Source organism: Gavialis gangeticus, unplaced genomic scaffold (genome assembly GCF_001723915.1).
Source record: "Gavialis gangeticus isolate Ggan-Ray unplaced genomic scaffold, GavGan_comp1, whole genome shotgun sequence".
NCBI classification, from domain to species: Eukaryota; Metazoa; Chordata; order Crocodylia; family Gavialidae; genus Gavialis; species Gavialis gangeticus.
The window spans coordinates 6,098,163-6,121,753 of NW_017729014.1; the positions used below are offsets into that span (position 1 = coordinate 6,098,163).

The window sequence follows — 23,591 nt, forward strand, 5'->3', positions numbered from 1 at the left end:
TTTTTAAGAGGAGGTTAGATGAACACCTTGCTGGGGTCGTTTGACCCCAGTACTCTTTCCTGCCATGGCAGGGGGTCGGACTAGATGATCTTCTCAGGTCCCTTCCGACCCTAGAAACTATGAAACTATGAAACACCGTATCAGTGATGGCCAAGAGATTGGGGCTTTCTTAATAGCAAAGCAATGAGGGGTCAATTAATCCTCAACTTAGCTGTCAGCTCCTTGGCCTTCCTAGACACTGACACTCTTTTCACCCCTACAATAGTAGTGAATCAGAGGCATGGCAGATGCTGTTTTCCTCATCTGTGTTTTTACTAAGGATTGCAGGCTGCCTTTGCTGTTTGTCCCTCTGCATGCTCACATGAACTGCCTATGTGCCCATAAAGCTGCTAAGCTCTGAGTTTCCCATGGTCAAGATGACTATAAACATTGCCTCTGGCAGTGTAGGCAACAGCCTGCTGAGAGTCTGAACTAGAACTAGACCCAATGTACCTCATTGTCTCTTCTCCAAGTTCAGAAAAACAGTCCTGCCCTGGGTTCTTCCCATCAGGCAAGAAACAAGGCAAGAGCAGGCTGTCAACCCTGTGGACCACACTTTGAAAACTAGAAGCTAAAAGCCAGGAGGTGAAATTCAGCAGGAACTGAGGGGGCCCCAAGTCTCATTCTGATTGTGTACATGTCCAATTGATGCCTGGACCCTGACTTACAGTGGATGCCTTTAAAAAGGAACAGTTTTGTCAGTCAACAAGAACTGTGGTTACTGTGGTATCTACTACTTTAACAGCAGGAAAATAACAGGGAGCAGGCGGGGAAATATGGAACCTGATTGAGACCTATATTTTGTCAAATGCTTTTAGGGAGCTGATGTGCAGCTCTCCACCATAACTCATGGCGCTTCACAAAAAATACTATGAGTTACAGTGACCCCCCCCAACCCAACAGACATTCCCTGTTGGCTCCGGAGGAAGGGAGGGAGAATTGAGCTCCATTTCGGAGCCAATCCAGGAGACACTGTATGTCTGCAGTTTTTCTCCCTTAGCTCTGCTCCTCGATCCATCCCCAGCTCTGGCGCTGTCTGCATGATGGGAGGAGAAGGGAGGAGTTGGAGCTCTTCATGTGGTTTGCCCAGCTTGTGCTGGAGGGGAGATGGGGAGATTGGAGCCCCCCCCACCTCAGTGCATGTAACGAGGGTTAATTCGTCACATGATTAGGCACTTTTTAAGTATTCTGCAGCCGTGCACTTCTGTCAGGGCATGGCTGTAGAGCGTTTTCAAGGAGCCAATCATATGACAAATGTCACTTCTGTCAGTGCCCTTACTTTTAGAAAAAGATGTTTAAAGTCTCTGCATTAATAAAGATCCCAGGTTTCATCATGAATAGGAATCCACACTTCAGGAGTCTCAGGCCATAGTCTAGCTATGTTTTTATCTTGCTGCAAGGCTGCCAATGAAATACCATAAACAAGGCTTTCCTCCAGATATTTCCACTTAGGCTGAAACTCAGAAACACTTGGAATCTGGCAAGGAGGGCATCTTTTCAAGATTCACAGGTGAAAGAATAAGACTAATGCAGTGCTTAAACAGTTGTTTAGTACTAGAGATGCCTGGTTCTTCAAGCACTGTGAAAGGATGAGTATAGATCAGGGAAATTGTATAGAGATGAGGCAAAATCTATGAGGCAGACCCTCCCCTATAGGTGGGTTTACTGTGGCAAGGCTGCCCCATCAGGAAACGTCCTACCGTGAGGGACACTCTGCTATGGGACTGTGGCCTTTGGGGGGGTTTGGCTGTCAGTGAGCAAATGCCAGCCTGGGACAGCCACCCATTTTGTCCTCTCTTGCATCCCTTCCCTTCTGGTTGCCCCTATTTCTATAAGCAGAATAAATAAAAAGAAAAAAAGAAAAGAAAGAAAAATGAAAAGAGTGAACTGAGGGCATGGATGCAAGCCCAGGGGGTGGTGCTATTGCTTTTCTATTATGCCAATAAAATCCTTTCCACTCAAGGGCCTTGAAGTGCTTTTACCAAGGAGGCCAAGTACAATCAAGGATACTGTGTTTCTATTCTGGTCTTGCTCCCTAAGTCCACTTCCAAATTTGCCTTCAACACCTAATGGCTAATGCCTTCCTTAAGGTTAGCGTGCAGGAGGAAATAATTAAGGCAGGGTATGTTAATACCTGTATATGGGGTCCATGAAAAAGGGCGATGGCTTAGCATAATGCAGGGATGGCTGCTGAGGGAGCTGAGACTGAGAAATCTTGGGTAGCACTTCACTACCCATTAGCTTCCTTTCCCCATATATGTGGTTTTTCCGGGGCTCCCTCCCTCCATTCTGGCTGGCACGGATGCGGTTGCCGATGCTCAGATCCAGTGGCTGTTCCTCCCCAGAAGATGGGGCTGGCAGGACCTTGGGTGGCGGCAAGATTGGCTTAATCTCTTTTGGTTTTGTGGTGAGATCAAAGGGCGATTCTGAGCTGCTGCTGCCCACTTTGTGAAGGTCCCTGGGTGACTTTGGTTCAGCCTTGACCAGCAAGTTGTGATTGAGGGTCCGCTCCGTGAAAGGATAGAGTGAATGGGGAAAATTGGGGAGGAACTGAAATGGGAACATAGAATGGTATGGGAGGGAACCCATCTTCTTCTCCTGCATTCCCATGAAGCCAGGCCCGAAGTACTTCTCTGCAATGGAGGCAATGGCTTTTATTGAGTCATTGGCTGCCCCTGTCGTAGGCAGCAGCTGCTCTTCGGGGGGAGGGAAGAACGAGTGCTGAGAATAGAAAAGGGGGATCTCACTCGCATTGCTGACAGAACTTGTGGACACAGAACTGCCGACAAAGTCTGGCTTGCTCTCAGTCTGTTTGCTTTTGTCCTTCACTTTTTCCCTGTCGCTCTCTGCATCGCTGTCCAGGTCAGACCCAGTACCAGTCGTGGTCTCCAGATCTGTGCCTGTGGTGGTGTTGACATCCTCAAAGTCGCTGCCATCTGACATGTCACTGTTCCTGGCTTTCAGCTTGTCAAGGTAGGAATTTTCTAGGTTGCTTTCACATTTCTCCTCTCCTGAGACAGGCTGGCTGCTGTTGCTCACTGCAGAAATCAGAGGCAGGGCTGGGTTCCCCAAGGGGCTTGGAAGTTTTGCGTCTTGAGTGTGGTTCAGTGGACTCTTGAGCAGCGAGGTGGGAGGCAGTAAGGGAGGCCGAGGGTACAGAGACGGTGGAAAAATCCCTGGGAATCCTGGAGTGAGGGTGGGAAATGCTGGGGGAGCAGGTGAAAATGGAAGACCTGCTGGGTGCGGTCGGGATGGAAAGTAATCGTTAAATCCCAGGCTGGCATGGTTGAGGTTGGGTGAGGGTTTGGATTTGTCCATCATGGAGGTTGGAGTTAAAGGGAGGCCAGGGGCAAAAATCCCCCCAGGGTTGTAATGGTTCTTGCCCTCGCAGAAGCGCCGGTGCTTGTTGAGAGAGGAGGTAGTGCTGAACATCTGCCCACAGTCCTTGCATTTGATCTGAGTGCGACAGTCTGCATGCATCCGTTTGTGGCGGCACAGGTTGGAGAACTGTGTGTAGGATTTGTGACAGACCTCACCTAAAGCATCAACAGAAACCAAAAACAAAAACAATATGAAATTACTATGCAATAGCTTCGCCTACCCAGCTCTCCACATGCTTCCTTGGCAGTTTTCTCCATCCTGCCCTCCCTCTGACCTCCAAGTTCCTCTTTTCCCCACACAGTTAAAACAGACGTGGGTTTGTGGTTCTGGCACTGGATGGGGAGCTCTAGTGACTTGGCTTCAGTTCCCTGGTTCTGCCACAGACTCCCTAAACCTCTTTAGGCCAATTGCCTCCTATCTCTGCCCTTCGCTTCCTTACTTTCAAAATAGCATAGTTGCTTTGTGAGCTCTTAGGGGCAAGTTCTAGCTCTGATTATGTTTGTATAGCACCCAACACCCACCACGGAGCCCTGCTCTTCACTGGGATGGGCAGCGGCTACCTTACAGCAAAATAATAAAGAGCAAATCAGTGAAAAAGCCCTGGTGGCAGCAAATCTCTCCACATGCAGCTTTCCCCCTGCAAATTTCCAGAAATCTGATGTAACATGCTCTTCCAGCTCAGAGATTTTTCTATTTTTTTTAAATTTTAAATAAAGATCATCATGCACTTTAATCATACTATCTATTTATATTAGCTAGTATGCTTTCCTTGTAGTCTGGCATGGCAGGAAGTATTCAAGGCTGAAGGGAGAAGAACTTTGCCTCATTTAATCAAATCCACCATTTTTTTAATGCCATTAATAGTAAGTAACCGCTCCATAGGGATGTTCTAAAAATATTCTTCAAACCCAGGGCTCAACTTCAGCTAGGAATGAGGTGAGATCTCATGTTTGTTAAATTAATAAGGACTCCCTAGCACTGCTAGAGTTAATGCTCAGTCAGCCTTTCCCTTAATGACTTCTAATGCCAGGATTTCAGCATGTCACTTGCTATAACCTTTCCCACAGGACTCAGCAGGTAGGGAAGGGCCAGGCAAGGCGGTTGTGAGGAAATTAGAATCAAACCAAATCCAAACCTTGTCAGATGTCAGAAAAGTTTAATCCCCCACCCCTCCTTTTTCTTTTTATCATCAAACATCTCTCTGAAGCCCAGGGGTAATTTTTCATACTTCCTCTCAAGGGCGTTATAAATAGGGAAACTGAGGCACATCAAGGTTAGGAGAACTGACTGAAATTTTACAGCATGTTTGTGGCTAAGCAAGGAACCATGCCTGGCCCTGTACTTGGTCCTGTGGCAAAACAACAGACAACGCTTTTTTTTCTGTCTGGGTGACACTGGTACCCAAATGTTAAACATTTGCTGCCATGTGTTATCTCTCAGGTTTACATCGGTGTGAGTATCAGAAGATGCCAAAGGGGGCAGTTCATAAAGTATTCCTGCCTAAGCAGTCCTGGAAATCACAAGCAGCAGCCTGTTGAGTTGAAATTTCCAGTAATGCTCAGCAATATTTAGCAACATGGGCATTTCTAGTACAGGTGAACACCTGAAAATTCAGAAGAATCTTATGCTCACACAAAGAGAGACTCTCTCTCATGTATTGCTGTTTCTGGATTTGGACCTTTCTGAGAATGTCCCAAGAACTGTCTTTCCTCATGCTGTTACAGCATTTCTGCTTCTGGCCCTGGGCATGGCTGAAACCTGCATCTGCAGCACAGACCTGATGGAAAACATGGTCGCCAAATGGTCTTAAAGATCAAAAGAGAGTTCAAGGTCAGCTGATAACTATTTTGTCCAAATTTGCTCCATCCATCCGTAATTCATATCTGAAGCTTTTGCTTGTTCTTTTGAGCTATATACACATGCTTTCAGGGCTTCCTGGGTGTTTTTTGCTTTGCTTTATTTTCATCTATTTCCTTGTTGGTTTGGTTTTTTTCCTGTTATTTTACAAAGGCAAAAAAGGAAATGAATCTCAAACTGTTTTAAATAGAGAGAAGGGTTTGCTGGAAACTCCAACCTCTATTTATATGGGAGTTTGAGGAGATGGGTCTGCCATGGTCTGCAAAACACAGAAATCACAGGAACCAGCCCTATGTCCCAGCAGCTGCTGCTGTACCTCTGTATTTCCTACTGACCAGAAAAGAGGGGTTGCAAAAGGGCAATCTCAAAACAGTGAGGTACTTGCCCTTCTTTGAGTGTTGTTATAGCTCAGCCAAGGTAAGGATAGAGCACCTTGACTTAGCTCTCAAATTCAGGGCTTTGGGCTTTAGGTTAGATGTTTGACTCCAGTTCTCTAGCACGAGTAGGGCACAACAGACTGCAAGGGAGCAACAGTATCAGTAGGGCTGTGAGAGTGTATGCGGGTATTCAATAGAGCACGTAGATTGGCCTGTGTGAGCACAAGTGTTTCCATGTGTGTGAATTTATAACTCCCTCTCAAATTACTAATAATTTTTGGAGAAATGTCACATTTTTGGATTTATTTAAAAGATGTTTGTATATTTTTCTTTCCAGCAGAAAATTACCCCTTTCTAATTTTAACTATGTCTCCTTTAGCAAGTGCCAAAAGATGTTATACTGTGGTTTGGAAGATACAGATGAGGTTATTATAAACAGTTAATCTACTTTAGCAAATTGTATCAGAACAGAATGTAATTTTTGTCAACATGTGTTGGCTGAACATTGGGTTTGTGGGATAAGCACCACTTTTCTTATGGTGAGTACGTATAACACAAATGAGTAAGCAATATATAATCATCTCATGCAACAAAAACTTATGGAAAGTTGAAGGGTAATATTAAAAACGAGTTTTTCCAAAGGAAAAAAGATAGTATATATAAAATACACACACACACACACACACATCTCTATCCCCTAAAGAGTTCTTGGATCATCTTGATATTTATATAATACAGACATCACTGTTCTGTTAAAGATACTGGATATTATTTCATTATTGTAAACCGCGGCTTAAAAACAAACCAAAGAACAAACAAAACCCAAGACTTTTTGAAAAGCAGTGACTCAGGAACTCCATGTAGACTCTCGCCTGTCGCTGTTCTGCATTCTATGATTATAAAAACATTAAAGCCAATTTGCTTCATTATCTCAAGTACAATACTGCAACCATTCCCATTAAAGAATAAGAAAGCATTCCCTGGGACTGTGGTCTTACGTTTCCCTAAGCAAAGCCAGCAGGTCCCACAGAGCCCCATAAACATTTTGTATGTTTTATCCCACTGTTAACAGATTCCATATCGACTCCACCCTGACACTTGTGAACCAGGCAGAGTCACTCTCAAATTCTTTTCAACGCTGATTTGGACTGCGGAGAAGACGTAAGCTCCATAATTAGATGGGGGAGAGAGCATGAAGCCGATGTGAAACAGTGTCTTGTTTCAGGGCTAACAAAAAATTGAGACTCCAATTCTCTCCGTCTCTCAGGTGCCAGGCATAAGAGTGTGAGGGGTAAGGATTACACCAAAGGGAGCAGTGGGAGTGTCTTGCATTTCCTCACTGACACTGATTATCTCAGAGCACATCAAAACTGAGGCTCACACCCTATACTGTACTTGTATTCTGTTCCCATGTTGGTAGGAAGCAGGGAAGCAGCGGTGGGCTCGGCAGGTTGCCTCATGAAACATCATCACTAGAAGCTGAATATATATCTGGCACTGCGCTTTAAACGTAAGAGCATCCCTTTGGTAAGGGGCCAAGCAGCAGCCTATAAGGCTCCTCTTTGCATGTTGACGGCAAAGTGCAAATATATCTTTCTGCAGCTACCAAGGTGCAAAAGACACTATATAGATGGGATAAAAGCCCAGTCCTGATAGTGACTCTTAGGCTTTCCTAAGGTAAATGTCACATTTGGAAATGAAAAGCACAAACAATATGGCTAATGTGCCATTTAAATGCCTGTAGAGTATTGTCTAGACTAAAGCCTTTGTAAACAGAAAAAAAATTGGCTTTTTTTGTTAAAAAAAAAACTAAACCAACCCTTCCTTTGAGTCTCTGCCACTTTCCCAAATTCTTCATAAAGGTTGAATGATTTGAGGCACCTCAGAAACACATTTCTCTCAGACTGTGTCAGCTATTTATTTATGTCACCAACAGGCACAGTGAAAAATAATAAAAAAAAAAAACCAAAAAGAAGAGAGAAAGAAAAGATATGAGAAAATGGCATCGCTGGGACTGCTGAGAGACTCAGCTTTTAACTTGTCAAGGAAGTCAAAAACTGCCACGAATGTTTACTGAAAAAACAGGGAGCATGCAAAAAAAGAGAAAAAAGGGGGGAAAAAATTGCTGCGGAATTTCATCTTGTGCTCTGACCTATAAAATTACAGCGGCTGCTCACAGAGGGACAGCCAGTGCTGGGGGGCCCCTCAGGATATGTGCAATTATAGTGAAAGCTGGGGCTCTGTGATGCCCGTGACAACTTACATATGAAAGGTTTGACAGTACTGTGAATGTGCTTGTGTTGTTTGAGGCCAGATGAAGTGGCAAAGGTTTTGCCGCAGTCCGGGCAGGCGTGAGCTCGTGCGCCAACATGCTGGGAACGGATGTGCCGCTGGAGATTGCTGGGGTCGGTAAACACCTGAAAGAGAAAATGCCTTTAGGGGAGGGGAACAAAGGTGTGTGTGGCTGAGAGCAAGGGCGGGAGAAGGTGGGGGGAGGGAAGGCTGGCTATTTTTGTTATTTAGCATCGCTGTTCTCGGAAGAGCTGACTGGGAGTGCAACTGCGCAGGGCTTTCACTTCACCCTGCACACAGACACGGAGGCCAGGTAGCACTGACGCCTCTCGCGGCAGGCTGCAGGCATGCTCGCTGACATCGGTGGCTATCCCCTTTGATCCGTATGCTTTCCTTCTGAATAGCAGGATCTATCCAGTGCCTGGGGAAAAGCCAGTAGAAAGGTGCTTTTTGGGCCTCCTGACTTCCCCACTCAGGCTCACCGAACAAGGAGGGCTGTCTGCTCCCCTTTCCTTCTGCTTCCTAAGCCTAAATGATGGCTTACCACCATTAAACACTGAAATGGTGCTGATTGCTCTAGTGTGCTGAATTGCACTTCCAGCTCACCTTCCCCAGGAGATGCTGCTCCCCCACAATGTATTGCCGTACCTTCACACAATTTTCACATTCAAAGCGTTTGCCACTGTCATGTGACATCTGGTGACGAATCAGGTTTGATTTCCAGTTGAAAGCCTTTGGACACTGGTCACACTTGTACTCCCTCTCCTCCGTGTGGATTACCATGTGCTGCTCCAAGCTGAGAAAGAAAAGACATGCTTACCTCACAGGGTAAGGAAAGGCAGGCAATTCAGACAGCTAGAAAATGGCGCTTAACGGTGCAGGCTTCAACTGGTTTTAATTTACAGACAAGGCTGAACCAAGCACTTTCTTTCAGTGGATTTACAGTTACAATAATCATGTCCGTTAGGGTCACAGTACCAACGAGGTTCGAGATAGAGAGTGGTGATTAAAGATGATGACAGAGAAAGAGGCCGAGAACCACTGGGGTTTTTTTTTCTTCAATACTAACTAGTCGACATGGTGCTTGTCACATAACATGACTTCAAAAACCTTTTAAAATGAAATGAGCGACAAATTAACAATGAAGGGTGCAACTATATGGAAATTTGAGTCCTTTTTTTTTTTAATCTTTTTTTTTGGCATTTCATTTCACATTTGAGAATGGGCCTCTCCAAAATTTGCTGTGTTTCATGAATTTTCTTACTGCAAAACTGGCTCCCCTTAAAGCAAAAAAGAAGTCACAACTGACCCAAGCCTGCAGGTTTCAAAAGGGAAAAGCTAGCACTTTGTGACAAAGATTCCTGCCGAATCCCCGCAGGGAAAGACAAGATATTAGCTGTGTTACTGCTGAAGTGATCAGGTTGCCGTTTTCATGGGCACAAAGCCCACAACTTCCCAGAACACAGTAACTTCACATTTGAAAGAAATATGATAAGGTGCAAACACATTTCACTTTTAAATGTCAGACATCTTTTACTACTTAACTCGGCGATTTCAACTTCTGCCAACTGGCAGCGTCTCTGAAGCCAGGAGGATGATGGCAAACCAAAGTGGCTGCTGGAGCAGTGCCATAGCCGAGATGGCTTTTCAGACAGTGCTATAGGTTGCTGCATTTCCTCTAAGCCAAAGTGCTGTCTCTGCCTTTTGAACTTCAGTGTGTGCGCTAGCACATGCCAGTTCTGCTGGCCACTAACCCAGGTGCACTTGTATAGAGGAGCTACTGGCAGAGGTAGGAACTGGTAGGGAAAGGAGGAAATTCCTAGGTTGAAGATGAGCATAAGGGGCTTTGCCCTGTTAGCAATCCAGGTACACAAGGAGCTTGAAAAAGTGTACCTCAAGTAGCCTGATCCTGAGAAAGGAAGAAAATCTGCAATCCTGTTGCAGTTCAGTGGGAATTGTAAATATTCAACCTTATTGATAAAGTCCATAGGATCATTAAAAACTTGTGAAGTTTAACAGAAACTGAAATCTTCTGTGTAAATGTTATTAAGTCATCCCTTTACAATTTTAACACAGGGGTATATTTCCTAAAGGACAGTTTAAAAAACATAACAAAGCTAAACCCTACAGTTCAATTTAATCCAACTCCCTTAAATACAAGTGGACTTTTCCATAGCCTGACCGCACAGGACAAGGCGCTTAGGCTGAGGATTTTGAAGGGCCAAGGAGAGTTAGGCAGTAGGCACCCTAGGACTGAGGATCTCCTTCACTTAGACTCTTGAAATTCCCAGCCCATATGTTCATTGACCTGAACTCAAATATTTATGAAGCTAAGGGATTTTGCTGGTTCACAAATTATGGCAATTGTGCATGCTGAGATTTTGGCACCCTTTGAGTACTTGGACAGATATTCTTCTGCTCCAAAGCCAAGTCATTTATTGTTAACCAGAGGAGTTTAAGATCCCACTAGTCTCTGGATGATCCTCTTCTTTCAAAGTTATAATGGTTAATCCTTGTGAAGTGGACAGTAATAAATTGGCTGGCTGTTAATTATGAAGAATAATCATCCATTTTGATAAAAGAAACTCTGTTCGTAATGCCATTAAGATAGATTTTTTTTCTGGCAGTTAATTGTGATTTATGGGTTTATACAGCACAAATGCAGGTGACTTATTATAATGTTTACAGGAAAATAACCTACTGGGATTAGCACAAACATTTTTTTATTTAGTCATCTGCTAAGTGCTGAGTTTCAGTTCCCTGGTGATATTCTTGATTTGAGCTGAACTAACTTTCAAGAAATTATGAGACCATCTAGATATGTTGACTGGATTTATTTGCTGTCTTAAGAGGGCTTCTCAGTTCATAAAGTGGAATAGCCAGATTTATAGGGGGACGAAACAGGAATTGGTAATTTCCTCTGAAAGTTCCACTAAATTTAATGTATGCACGGGCTAGGGCGCAGCATGTTCTCTGCCTCCGCATAATGCCAGCCAAGAGCTGACTTTTTTTTGTTTTGCTTTTGCAACAAGATATATGGATGGCTTAGTCTATAGTAAAATTCAGAGACCTGAGACATTGTTAGACTTCCAGGAATACCCCGGGCATTCAGGCCTCAACTTTCAGAAGTGACTACTGGCTTTGGAAAGCTCAATGCTGTGCATAAAAAAAGGCTGAGATCATTCTGAGAATCTGGCTTTTTCATTATGTCTTCAAGTCAAACCCAAATACAGAAGAGACCTAAGTCACTGGTCCTATTTGAAAAGCATGGCTCATGACTATCTGGTTATTAAGGTAACCCTTCAGTCGGATAGCTCAGTGGGCATATGCCCACTTTTTTCTTAATTATGAGTTTTAAGAAGGAACAGTTTATAGCAAAGACTCTGAGGAACCTTTCCTAGTATGAAGGTGGTGCTGGGAACCAGGCACTAGACGGGTTCAGGAGATCAGCTTTCTGTTCCTGTCTTTGCTCAGAGCATCTCTGTTTGAGCTTGGGCAAGAGACTAACCCCTTACTCACCTTAGTGAGCAATTACTAGCAGAAGTAAGGGTATGACAGTCTTTGTGCCTTGCTCCTACTCTGTACAACAGAAATACTACTTGCATACAATGGAAATAAAGGGATTCAGGAAGCATTGATGCACTGCCAAGAGGGAAATATGTCAGTACTCAGGGAGGGAGATTGTAGAGGGACAGTATAAAGAAAGAAGGAAGATGGAGACTGAAAATAAATTACTCCCGTTATCACTGAAAAGATTTTTCAGATAGAATTCCACTTCCTGGAAAAAAAATTTTAAATCACATGGATGTGTTATTTTCCCAGCAGAGTTGGAGAAAATCAAAGAAACAGCAAACTTATAGAGAGTGAAAAAGAATAATTCAAGCTGGAAAACAAAAGGTGAGGAAGAATCAGGGAGAACTGCCTGAAAATACAGATACCATCAAACTGCTAGATGAAGTTACCCATCCTAGCCTTGTAAAACTCCTGCAAGGTGCTCAGTATTCAGATATATTTTAGGGAAGATACATTAGTGGATTGTCTTGGACAAATTTGTACTCTAATTTCAGATTCTTTTGTGTATTCCATGGGAATGTAAGAACACTTTTCCTATTTCCTATCTACTCATCTGCAACAAAATGTTATAATTACATTCAACATGATTACCACTGGCCAGCACTCAGTGGTCAACTTTACCAAAATCTTGTAGTTTGGACCATTGGCCTTAAGCTTGTAGTTCTGCTATGCTTGTTTAAAGTGTTGACAGTTCAAACAATGTTATCATGAGGCCTGCAGTATTTGGTGGTTTTTTTAATACAGCAATGTTCCCACCTTCCTCTCTATCCAATGGTATAAGATCAGGCCCTGATTGCAATCTTTTCTTTAAAAAACTGATCTTTATGTTAGGCTGGCACTGTAATGTTACTGGCCCTGGCCATATGCCTCATTGTTGACCTGGAAAGGGTAAGCCAGAATTGCGTCACCGTGTATTCAAGCCTTGGCCATTCTGCTAACAATTAGGGCAAATTGTGATGGAGGATTTCCTGCAGTGGTGTGAAAACAGTTATGGTAACATGGCAGTGGATGGTTGAAATGCACTGAGATCATAACCTCATGTGACAAACAGCTATTGACTGGGAGTGATTTTCTAAAAACTACTGGCCTGAGCCACATTCAACATGGCGACTGCAGTTGAAAAGTCCCATATCCCAGTCCCAAGCTCGAGCCATTCAGTTCCCACTTGACAAATACATTTTGAACAGTTAGATTTCATATTAAGATCATTTGTTTTAAGCTTTCAATGTATAGCTAGCAAGGCAAGTGCCTGCTGTGCGTGTGATACCTGTATTTATTGGGGAACATTCTCTCACAGTCTTTGCACTCATAGACCTGCCCATCGCTGAGGCCTTCCTGTTTTATCTCCTCGTTCAGGGTCTCATACAGAGAGCTGACAGAGTTGCAGGCATATTTCTTGTGCCGCCTCAGGTCCAGCTTTGACTGGAAGAGTTCATCACAGTCTTCGCAGCGAAATGTGTGCTCCTCTGAAAGAGATGGACAAAGCAGTTCAGCTTTGGGGTTAGCAAGTTCCCATAACGCCAGGTCGTTCGATCCAGCAGTCCTCTGGCTCACAAAATGCAAGTCAATGAAGATCACTGCAAAAAGTATGTTTACAAGCCACAGGTACAAAATCCTTCTCTTCAAAGTAAGCTGGTGCAGCTAACATCAACTGCAACTGGCTGAATGTGAACCATTCGCATCAGCTCGGGCAATGTGGAGAGACCGCAGCCTTGAAGCAGCCAAACTCTGAAAGGAGCCCTGAGTAAGCAGCGGCTTGAACTCTACTGTCCACTTTTGCTCCTGAGCCTTGTTAAGGCTTTGAGCTGAGACCAGCAGGACTTAGTGGATTTACACCGTATTGGAGATTCTGCGGGGGCAGGGGGGTTGTCTGTTTGCTTGCTTGTCTATCTGTCCGTCACCGTGTTTTTAAATGGCTGTTTCTTCCTGTGAAGCTGTCAAGAAAAAAACAAAACAAAACAAAATACCACCTTCCCCCAGCTGCACAAGCCAGAATGATTATTGCCTCCCCAAAAGCCTGTAAAAGATAATCACGTATTTATGCTAGGAAGAGCTCAACCCTGGAGAACTGCACTTTCCAAGGCCTTCCCTCCTCCCCTCTCCCCAGTGTTTGTTATGCAGCAGCCAGAGGGCTTCACAAAGTAGGGGGAGTTCGAAGACAGAGCACTGTGCAGCAAAGAAAAAGAGGCCAAATTCTTTGTTGAAAAGAAAAAAAAAAGATCTAATGCATATAATAAATTATTGTAGTCAAGGTCAAACAAATTAAAAAGAGGGCAGCTATTATTAAGTTTACAAGGCAGCATCCTGACCATAGTGCCAAGTCAAACAATCAGCTCAGAGCTGTAAATTTTCCAGGAGAATGACTTCTGTGAGGGAGTTGGGACAGTCCAGGGTTTCTCCACCCAGCAGTCTACTTGAAACAGAAGCTTTTCATGTAGTTGCTTTCTGCTGTGTTCCCTCTTCTCCTCACCCCCCACGTTTCTGAACATGCTTTTCTGCAATTAAGGCTAGGTGCAGACATTCAAAAGGCCTGAGGTGGACTCGATTAAAGTTATGTGGTTTTCTGTAAGCAACCTTTTGTTGGGGTGAGGTGGGGAAGGGCGCCAATCTTAGACTGGGTTCTGCCATTTTTAAACCAGTCTACATGTGCCGAACTTTTGTTGCATTACAGGTATAGACTAATTTCCAATCATGTAAAATGTTGCATCGGTAGCAGGCCTAAAGTCCCTTTCTCACACTCTGAAAACATTGCTGCAAGTGTAAAGCCTGCAGAGAAATTCATTACCTTAGGAGACAGAAGGAAAATATTATTTTTAAGGGATGTTTGCTCAGACTTAATTTAATGAACAGCATCATGGGTAGTCTGTGGTACAAGAAAGGAGATGATAGGTTAAAAGACAGAAGGCATTTCAATCCCTTGTCTGCCTATACGGAACTGGTATTTCTAGGATGCGTAAAACATTTTAAGAGATTTTCTTGCTAAAAAGTGCCGCAGATGATTATTGGCACCAGCTTTTGCACAAAATATCACAATTGCCTAAATCTTTGTTTTATGAAGTGTCTTTAGTATAAGTCAGAAGTAGCTCCTCCAGAGTCAAGGCAGTGATCTTGCCTTAAGCAGAGGGTTAGAAAAGATGACCTCCTCCTGGGGTCCCTTCCAGCCCTACTTTTCTAGGATTCGAGAAGCCCAGCCAGTATCCTCTCCACTGATCTTGTATAGCTTCCTTGTCTGAGACCCACACGCTAAATCTCTTCCTCCCTTTCAATATAGCCCAGTGCCATATGAACTAGACTGTAGAACATTATCTCTATTCATTGCACTTGCATTTAAAGTAATATCTATACTGTTAAGGAGTCTATTAATACTTACAGTGCTCCTGTGAGGTGAGGGCAATGATATTACTCGCATTTTAGAAAAGAGAGAAATAAAACAGGGAAATATAAAATTATTTATTGAAAGTGAGAAAAGAAGAGAAGAAAGGATAACAAGAGGGTGAGGGGAGAAACAAGGACACGGTTTTCCAAAAACTAAAGTTTTTCTCAGAATTTTTTTGATCATATTTGGATTTGAGCTGAAAAAGTGCAAGGGAAATAATGAAAATTTCCCAATTTTGCCCCTATTTTCAGTTGGCTTAGACACATAACAGAATCTGGGAGACACAGAAGAGTCAAAGGCCCCTTTCCTTCCAGGGGTCTGGACTGAGCCCCTTTTAAAAGTTTTTATGGATATAAAACGGGTTTATTAGAGCTTGTGAGACCTGTGCCAATTTGGTTCTGGGAAGGGAAAGATGAAAATGGAGACCCAAGAAGCTCCCTACATTTACTTGGTGGTTGACAAAACTGCATCAGCTGTGGTACTTGTTTTTGTCCTGTCATCCAGCAATTGCTTCTTATTAAAAAAAAAAAGTCGCAAACGGTTATGTTATTATGTCACATTTTCACATTTCATGTGACCTCACAGCAGGATGGGAAATAAGATGCTAGCTGGCCAAACTTAAGACTTCATCAGAGGACATTTCTGGATTAAAATTATACCTCTTTTGAGATAGAGCTGAGTTAGGCAGGAGGAGTAGCATTACCTTTTCCAAAGCATGGGTGCTGAGGGAACACTAAAACCCACCAAAACCCTCATAGGACTTGTCTGCACTCCTGGCATTGCACTCATCTTGGTACCATCTATAACAGGGCTTCATGGGCCACCTATCATACATTCATTAAAGCTAGATCTGTAGAGCAAAGTGCCAGCAGTGCTTGCAGTATTTATGGTGCCTCCATTTTTCTCCAGCTTTGGGTATCACAGAATCACAGATGAGCTGGAACCAGTTGGCTCATTTACTTCACTGATCTGCATGATAACTGGGTGGGATGGTTTTGAACTGCTCTGGTAATGAGATCATCTCTCAGTAAAACATTCTGCTCATCTACCATTTGTCTCCTTTATTTTTCTTCTAAGAAGACTTAATGATGTCTGAACCGCTCCCAACCTCTCCCAACTCCTCAGGTTTGAGAATCCCAAGATTGATCTCCTAAGAAATTTCCAGTGCATCCTAATTGCATGCAGGACAAAAATCTGCCCAGCGCAGCTACACTGTAATACTTTGGCTTTCACCCCAAAATAGAAAACTTGGAGGGGGGAGGATATTTTTTGCCTCAGAGAACATTTAACAAAGAACTTCCTCAAACTTCAGAAATTCTTCCTGTTCCTGTACAAGACTTACGGGATGGCTTGGGTTTGGTCTTATTTTACCTTGAGCCAGTTTCTAGCCGTGGAGATAGGCTGATTAAACAGGAACCTGGGGGTTCCTGTTCTCAAAAGCGAATGTTATCTCACAGAGTTAACTGCAGATTGGAAACACATAGGCTCACCTACTGTGTTACAACACATGACACAGTGCCTGCCTCGAGTCGGATTTTGCCCTCACCTGCCTCATCCTGCACCTTGAGAGGAACTATGGAGGTCACAAGTTGTGCACAAGAAATCTGATCCCTTAAAGGTTTCAGATCCCCAACTGGTTAAAATTCACTGATACCACCTGAAAATTGGAGTGAAGAAGGATTCTGCTAAGTAACTCTGGAAGAAGTCAAACTGTGTGGCCATGTCTACACAAGATGCTGACTTCACAGTAGCCAAAAACTACTTCTCAGTAGCGTGTCACAGCATGGACAGTGCTAATACGCTACTGCACAGTCTTATTAGGCTACTAAGCCATGGGATCACCTAAAAGTTGTTTGCCAGCACTACTGTGCAGTAACTCCAGTCACTGAGTACTAATACAAGTACTAAATAAATGTGCAATAATGAATGTGCAGTAATATCTCGTGTAGATGCATCCTGTGTGTCTTTATTACCCTGCTCAGTTTAAACACCTCTAGCTTTCTGTCTTTTTTAGGCAAATATTTTTAAGATAAAGCTCATCATGCTTCAGTTGTATTAAAAAAATAGACTTGTTCTGTGCAGTCTCATGTACCACTGGCAGTGATGGTCTTCTTCCACTATTAAGCACAACCAGCTTTTTCATGTGCATAAAGAATTGACAATATGAGGGGAAATGGATTTTCTTCACACAGAATATTTGGTAAAGAAAACGTAGAGGATAGATAAAAAAGATGACTAAACTGTGGTAGAAACATACCCTAAAATGTCTTCATGTTTTCCAATTTTTCTTTGTGTGTGTGTATATATTCAATATAAATCTATATAGAGAGATTTTACAAAGTGTGCGTGTGCACGTCTGCCTGTCTGTCTGTCTATCAATACCTCTATCTATATGCACATTTACCGTGGCTGAATGGGTGTGCATGTGTGTGCAAATTCTTTGAAAAGCTAGAAATAAGCCCTGGTAAACACTTCTGAAGAGAAGAAATTGACTGGCAAGCAGAATAAAGAAAGATCCTAAACTGATACATAATAAATATACTTCTTGTATTCTGAACTCTGCATTTTCATGAAAACAAATATTTTACAATTATCAGTGAGTTTAGCCTTACAATAAATACCTTGTGCATTGTTGCAGAAAAAGAAACCATGACACACATAGATTAAAGGCTAGAGCAACACCTTGTAGGAGTGGATCCCATGTCACAAAGGAAGCTTAGTACTGAACTGAGATCTCCTGGTATCTGGATCTCTGCCTTTGCCACAAAGTCTCCAATTTATAGCAGGTACATAAAAGGGTTTTTTTATTTCTTTAAACACAATAAATAAAAATGCTGCCCTATGAAAACAGTTTACTGCTTCTGTGTCGTAGGGGGGGAAAGAAAAGAAAAGAAAAGAAAAATCCAACAACAAAAAAATTGCTGCCAGTTCTCTATGTCTTGTTTGTCAAATCTGTGGTTATATGCGTCTATCTTAAGTTCCATCAGTAACACTCAGGACAAAGCAGGAATGTAACAGAAAAATAAATCAGTGCCTAATAGCTTTCAGAGAAACCAAGGGGAACACAATTATGTGGCATCTACATGCTAATCTACCAGACTCAGGTCTCAAAGGAGTTCAAGAGCCCTACTCAAAATTCCTGCAGTGATAAGGGGTCTACTGCATTTGGCTGGGGTTTGGATAAAAGATTTTTATGATAATTATCTTTGTGTGGAACATTTTTGCATTTTCTTTCTTCTGCAATTCAGAATTTAAATGGAGGGTGGGGGGAAGATAGCATTCTCAAAGGTAGAAGTATTAAGAAGTCAAATATTCAATGTTGGGCTATTATAATTTAAAAGCAATTAGCTACCAAAAGCATGATACATTATTAGGAAGATGCAGAAAAATGTTATATAACAACAAAGCTGGCATATTACAGGGAACAAGGTGTTTTTTGCTTGTTCAAGTAAGAGTCACTTAAAAGCAAATATGAAATCTCTGAAGCAAAACAGATCATGCAGCATTAAACCAGAAAGCCTTGCTGATTTTTTTCTCTATTTCTTTTCTAAATTATCAAAGAGATATTCAGTTTTTACACCATAATTGGGGAAGTACCACCAGAAATATCTTATATCTGTGGCTTGCTTTTAAGGAAATCACATGCATTTAACTCAACAATGAAAAAATACTTGAAAAAAAAAATCAACTGAATGTTTTAATTTTCATCATCTGTGTTTTCACTCCCTTCTCATCCACTTTTCAAGGAGTACCTTAAGCAAAGGAGTGTTTTGGCAGAAACAGTTCACTGAAACAACAAATTGCAAACAAATATTGCAAAAAGCAGATTTTACACATTCATCTTCCTAAGTGTTTGCCATGGCAATCTGAATCCAAGTTACATTTTTCTACCAGTAAGGGAAGCATGTGAACAGAAGGTCCAACATAATAGCTCAAATTTCAAATGCTGATTATGCCAAACAATATACAATTAGTTCATGAGCAGCCTATAGGCAGAAATATATTTATAAATTAGTCATAAAATAATGGGCATATTTACATTAATAATGAGCTGTTTTCACAGTCAGTGGCTGACCAGAAAAAGACTACATTTAAATAATAATTCATTTACTTTAGATAATTCACCCACTTTTAAAACTAACCCTCCACTGCTGTCATTACTAAATTACAGGAAAACTAAAAAATACATCATACCTTGTGTATCTAGTTTTACCAAGGCGTTTTCATGAGCTTAGCTTTAAACAAACACAGATAAGTTCTGTTTCCGTTTTAGTTTTTTCAAAGATTTTTAAAAATATGGGTTTGTGCCCTTCTTAATTTCTTTCCAAAGAATAAAGAAACCTTGCCTGGTTACTTTTCAGACTCTTGTTTTCTCTGCTTAGCTTTTTTATTTTAGCTGTACCAAGAATAGGATGTCTGATCTTCCCTACTTTGGCAGAGATCCCCTGAATGCCTCAGGGCATTTGCATTAACCACTGTGTTAAACGTTAGTAAACAGGTAAAACATAGGAATGCAAATATTGCCAGACAGGGTCAGATGACAGGCCCAGCCAGCTTGGTAGCCTGTTCCTAACACTGTGCAGCATCAATGACTTTGGCAGAAGCTGCAAAAACCTTCCTGAATTCTGCTAAATAGCCCCCTGCCTATAGGCAAATTTTTTTCTTCTTAAAGCAAGGAGGCTGGGGTTTCTTTGAAAACTCTTGGGTTTTCTTTCTGTAATCTTTGCTGTAAGAATCCTGGAGTTTCTTGCTAAAGCCAGCTGCTTTTAGTCAGTTTAAAATTAAGCCCAAAGTTTTCAATAGCCTGAATAAAATTCCCTTCCCCTAGTTGTTGTCAGAGTAGAAATACAAGCAGAAACTCCTCTTACTCTTCACTTTTAATTTGGAAAAAAAATCTTTTCCACCCGTCTTCAAACACGATAAAAGGGGGGAAAAACACCAGTGCTTTCCCCCAATTTTCATGTCTTCTTTAACTAAACATAGCAAGTGGGTGGTGGTCAAAAAGAGAACACAAGAGACCACAGGTTCTTGCTCTAACTACTGTAAAACACTCGTGCCTCCCCAAAAATGCAATGGCCCCTTTGATGTCCTGAGCAATGACTGAACTTTAAGAAGCAATATCAATATATTCAGGGGAAGATGCCTTTTAAAATATAAGAACTTAATCTCTCTGGCTGCTCAACGCACAATGTTCCTCTAAGCCATTTGCTTACTCAGGGAGTCCATTTATGCCCGGCACCATGACTAGCCAGCTCAATCTGCTTGCCAAGCGAGACAGTGGAGCAATGAAGAGTTTATTTTAATACAGCCTGCCGCTCTAATAAAGTGGTTATCAAACTTTTCAGACTCAAGACACCTCTCATTAGATTCAAGACACCCCTCAGAAAATACATGCTCCAAATTTACACTCTTGTCTTAACTACAAACCATAATAGAGCAATTCTTTTGTTGCAAAGACCTCAGGAAGACCACAACGGGTCAGAATGTTTTAATATGATGGATTCCTATTTGAAATCTCTGGGTTTATGTTGTGAATCATGGCTGCACACCTAACAGCGCTAACATCTATGGCACGCTTAAAAGGATCTTGTCACACCCATTGAGAACTGCTGTTCTAACAGTTCCGTGGACCCACCAATTGATGCTGCCGAGCCATCCACATTAAAATAGCACTGTCACTGCTGCTCTGTGCTCTGACGCTCTAAAGAACACAGAGTGTTTTGTAAGCCTTGGAACGTGTCGCCTTGATTTTATTACCCACAAACAGCCATGGCAACCCCGGAAATTAATAAGCCATCCCCTATAGTATTCAAAACCACAACATTCCTTGAAAAAATATTTAATGCATCTGTGCAAGCCTTGAGGTTAAAAAATCTGCTTAGGCATCTCTGACTAAGGCAGCTTATCTTGCCAATACAGAACAGTATAAAACGCATTAAATCTTAGAACAATCAACAGTTACATAACAGGGCAGGTAACCATGCAACTTAGTTTCTTGCTGCATGTTCTTTTGTTTCCTCCTGGTGCCAGGTACGGAAAGGTGCTATCTAACAATAATGATCTTACCTTCCATACTGGGTGGCATGTTCCCAAGCGAATAAGCCCCTTCCTTCATATACACCAACAGTTCTTCTCCTGGCTCAATTTCTTTAATAACTTTATAATAGATCTGCAAATAGGAAAACAAAAACGGAGGAGACATGTTAAATATGCAAAGCCACATTTTACATTTTTACACAATAACCCAAATGATTCCAGCTAATAGGGGAGGCTGTCACTTGATTTGTTTGATAATTGCTACTGAGAGCTCTTTTGCTGCCTTTATTTATTCTCTATGTGTGTCAGAGTTTCATGTGGTTTGAATGATAAAGTGGTATTTACAGTAAAAGTCTCTCTCATCCAAATTACACAAAATCTTCCTTTTGTGTTTTCTTCTAATACACTTACTGATACTCGTTAAAATAAATGGAAAATAGAGCACAAGTTTGGGTCCCTGCCTAAGCCAGTATCAAACTATTCTTTGAAGGGGGGTGGAGGGAAGAATTCTTCTGCTGGTGAAAATTAACATATCTCCTTGGAAGCCAACGGGACTACACCAATTTACACTATTTAGAATCAGATTTATTATTTCTTAACCAGACCCCTAACACATGCCGTCTCCATTGAAGTACACCATCAGTCAAACCCAGGTTTGCAGAGCCCATTCTACATTAGAATTTGGTGAGTGCCACACTGTGCATCTAAGATATCTGTCTTGCTACACTGAAGAACAAGCTGGGGAACATAGAAGGAATTCACAAGAGGGTAGGGGTCACCACAGTCCTATGTACCATCCAAATCTCTTGTAAAATAGAGCTTAAACTGTAAGACCTTATATTGGTCTCCTGCATAGGGATTTATTTTGCCCACCTGTACATAAGGAATAAACAAGAACAGAACTGTAGGGGTGCATTTATTAGGGGAGAACAGTAGTCATTTATGCAACAGGAAAATTCATTAAATCTGAGACAGCAAAGACTGTAATGCTTCTAATTACCCTGAAACATAATTATAGGCACGTGAGACACTGTTGATTACATACATATCACGCACCATTACTTATTATGCGTACTCCAAAGTGTGTCAGACCCTTTACTAAACGCAAGAAAACAGTTTGGTCCCTGTCATGAAGAGTTTACAATCCACTGTCATTAACTTGTAATTGTGTAGACCGCTGCAGAATCCTGACACCTGCATTAAAGGTGATGGTAACAACTCAGCAACAATGTGTGTGTATGGGGGAGTGATGGTTCTGGGCAGAAGACCATGGGGTTACTTGGCTTGGGGGTTACTTGACTCAATGGTTCCCTCACACTGCAGTGTATATTAACATTTAAATGCAGCTTGTGGGCATGGATTAGGACAGTCTTGCACGTGGGAAAAGTGAATGCCTCAGAGACCGTGACTGGAGGTCAATTCATGAGGAAGACCAGCAAAAGAGAAGCACGGAGATGGTAGTGACTGAAGGACTCCCACGGCTGGAGTTGAGCTATTGTCAATGTCAGATTTGAAAGAGACAACAAGCAGCCAAAAAATGCCAGAGGTTCAGTCCCTTGGATGTGCGGTCAAGACATTTCCCAGTTTTTCAGAACATTTTGGCCCTGCCCTTTTCTAACAGTCATGCCCTGAGACTTCAGGGGCTACTAGTCATTAACTTTCAAAGTCAACGGCAATGCTTTATTAGTACAGGACAATCCTTTTAGTGGCAGTGAATAAACACCAAGTTGTTTTAATCATACGAATTTCCTTTTTGGGTTAATTAGCTATCCGTCTCCTTCCTCCCCTACCTAGATCCCTTTCCTAAATAAGATGCAGACTGTATCTGTCGCCTCCTTAGTTTGCTGAATTAGATACAACAGCTCTCCGCTAACCCCATGTTTCAGCTGGGATTGAACACACAGAGTTCTTATACCTCTATACACAATGCATCAATCCGTTGCCTTAGGAAGACTTTTTTTAATTCACAAAGTCTCTTTCATCTCCCTGTACCAACAGTACAACAAAGAACGACTGTCAAGCTGTCAGAGGTTCTGACCATCCGCCTTTCCAAAGGATGTGAGTAAGACCTGTGGGTGTTCAGCACTGCACATGATTTGGCCCTCACCATTTCAGGATTTGATCCAGCCAAAACTTATGCAAAGAAGCAACTTTCTTCCTGTGAGTAGTCCCATTGAGATCAACATGGAAAAGGTGAACATGGTTATTCATCTGGGGTTTCCTCCTAAATTAAATCCCTTAGGGACATCAAGAAAATCTCAGGTACATTAATGATGTTTCCGTGTTACCACTCAGTACAGAGATGGCAGTTTACAATATGCCAGTAAAATATCTCAAAAGCACTTGATCATTTATTATTAGAGTATATGGCACTGCTGTCTGTGGAGGGGTGGATACTGCGGGAGAAAAATCATTCTTACTCTTCATGAGAAATTATACCTCTTGTCTCCCCCTCTCTCTGTGTTACGGCTTTTTTTTGAGTTGGCACCACCTCTGCTTTACATGGAAATGAAATAATTGCTAAAGGACACATTTGGGACTTGGCTGTCTACCCCTGAACTAATGAGAGATATGTGCCTGAGAAAGGACTTGACCCAAAGTGTCAGATCCAGAGATAAACTTGAATTAATATTTTTCCATGTTTAAAAAAAAAAAAGAGA

General features: G+C 42.1%; 1 protein-coding gene across 4 annotated transcripts in view; it reads right to left on the reverse strand.

The window, feature by feature from the left end:
- PRDM16 (PR/SET domain 16) overlaps positions 1 to 23,591 on the reverse strand; it is a 527,338-nt gene that overhangs the window by 32,857 nt on the left and 470,890 nt on the right. For all 4 annotated transcript variants that reach the window (XM_019511654.1, XM_019511653.1, XM_019511657.1 and 1 more), the window contains 5 exons: positions 20,962 to 21,064; positions 12,787 to 12,985; positions 8,595 to 8,742; positions 7,918 to 8,071; positions 2,174 to 3,575 (listed from right to left, as the gene is read on the reverse strand). In XM_019511654.1, the coding sequence (XP_019367199.1) occupies positions 2,174 to 3,575; positions 7,918 to 8,071; positions 8,595 to 8,742; positions 12,787 to 12,985; positions 20,962 to 21,064 (2,006 nt within the window). The remainder of the gene's footprint in view (positions 1 to 2,173; positions 3,576 to 7,917; positions 8,072 to 8,594; positions 8,743 to 12,786; positions 12,986 to 20,961; positions 21,065 to 23,591) is intronic.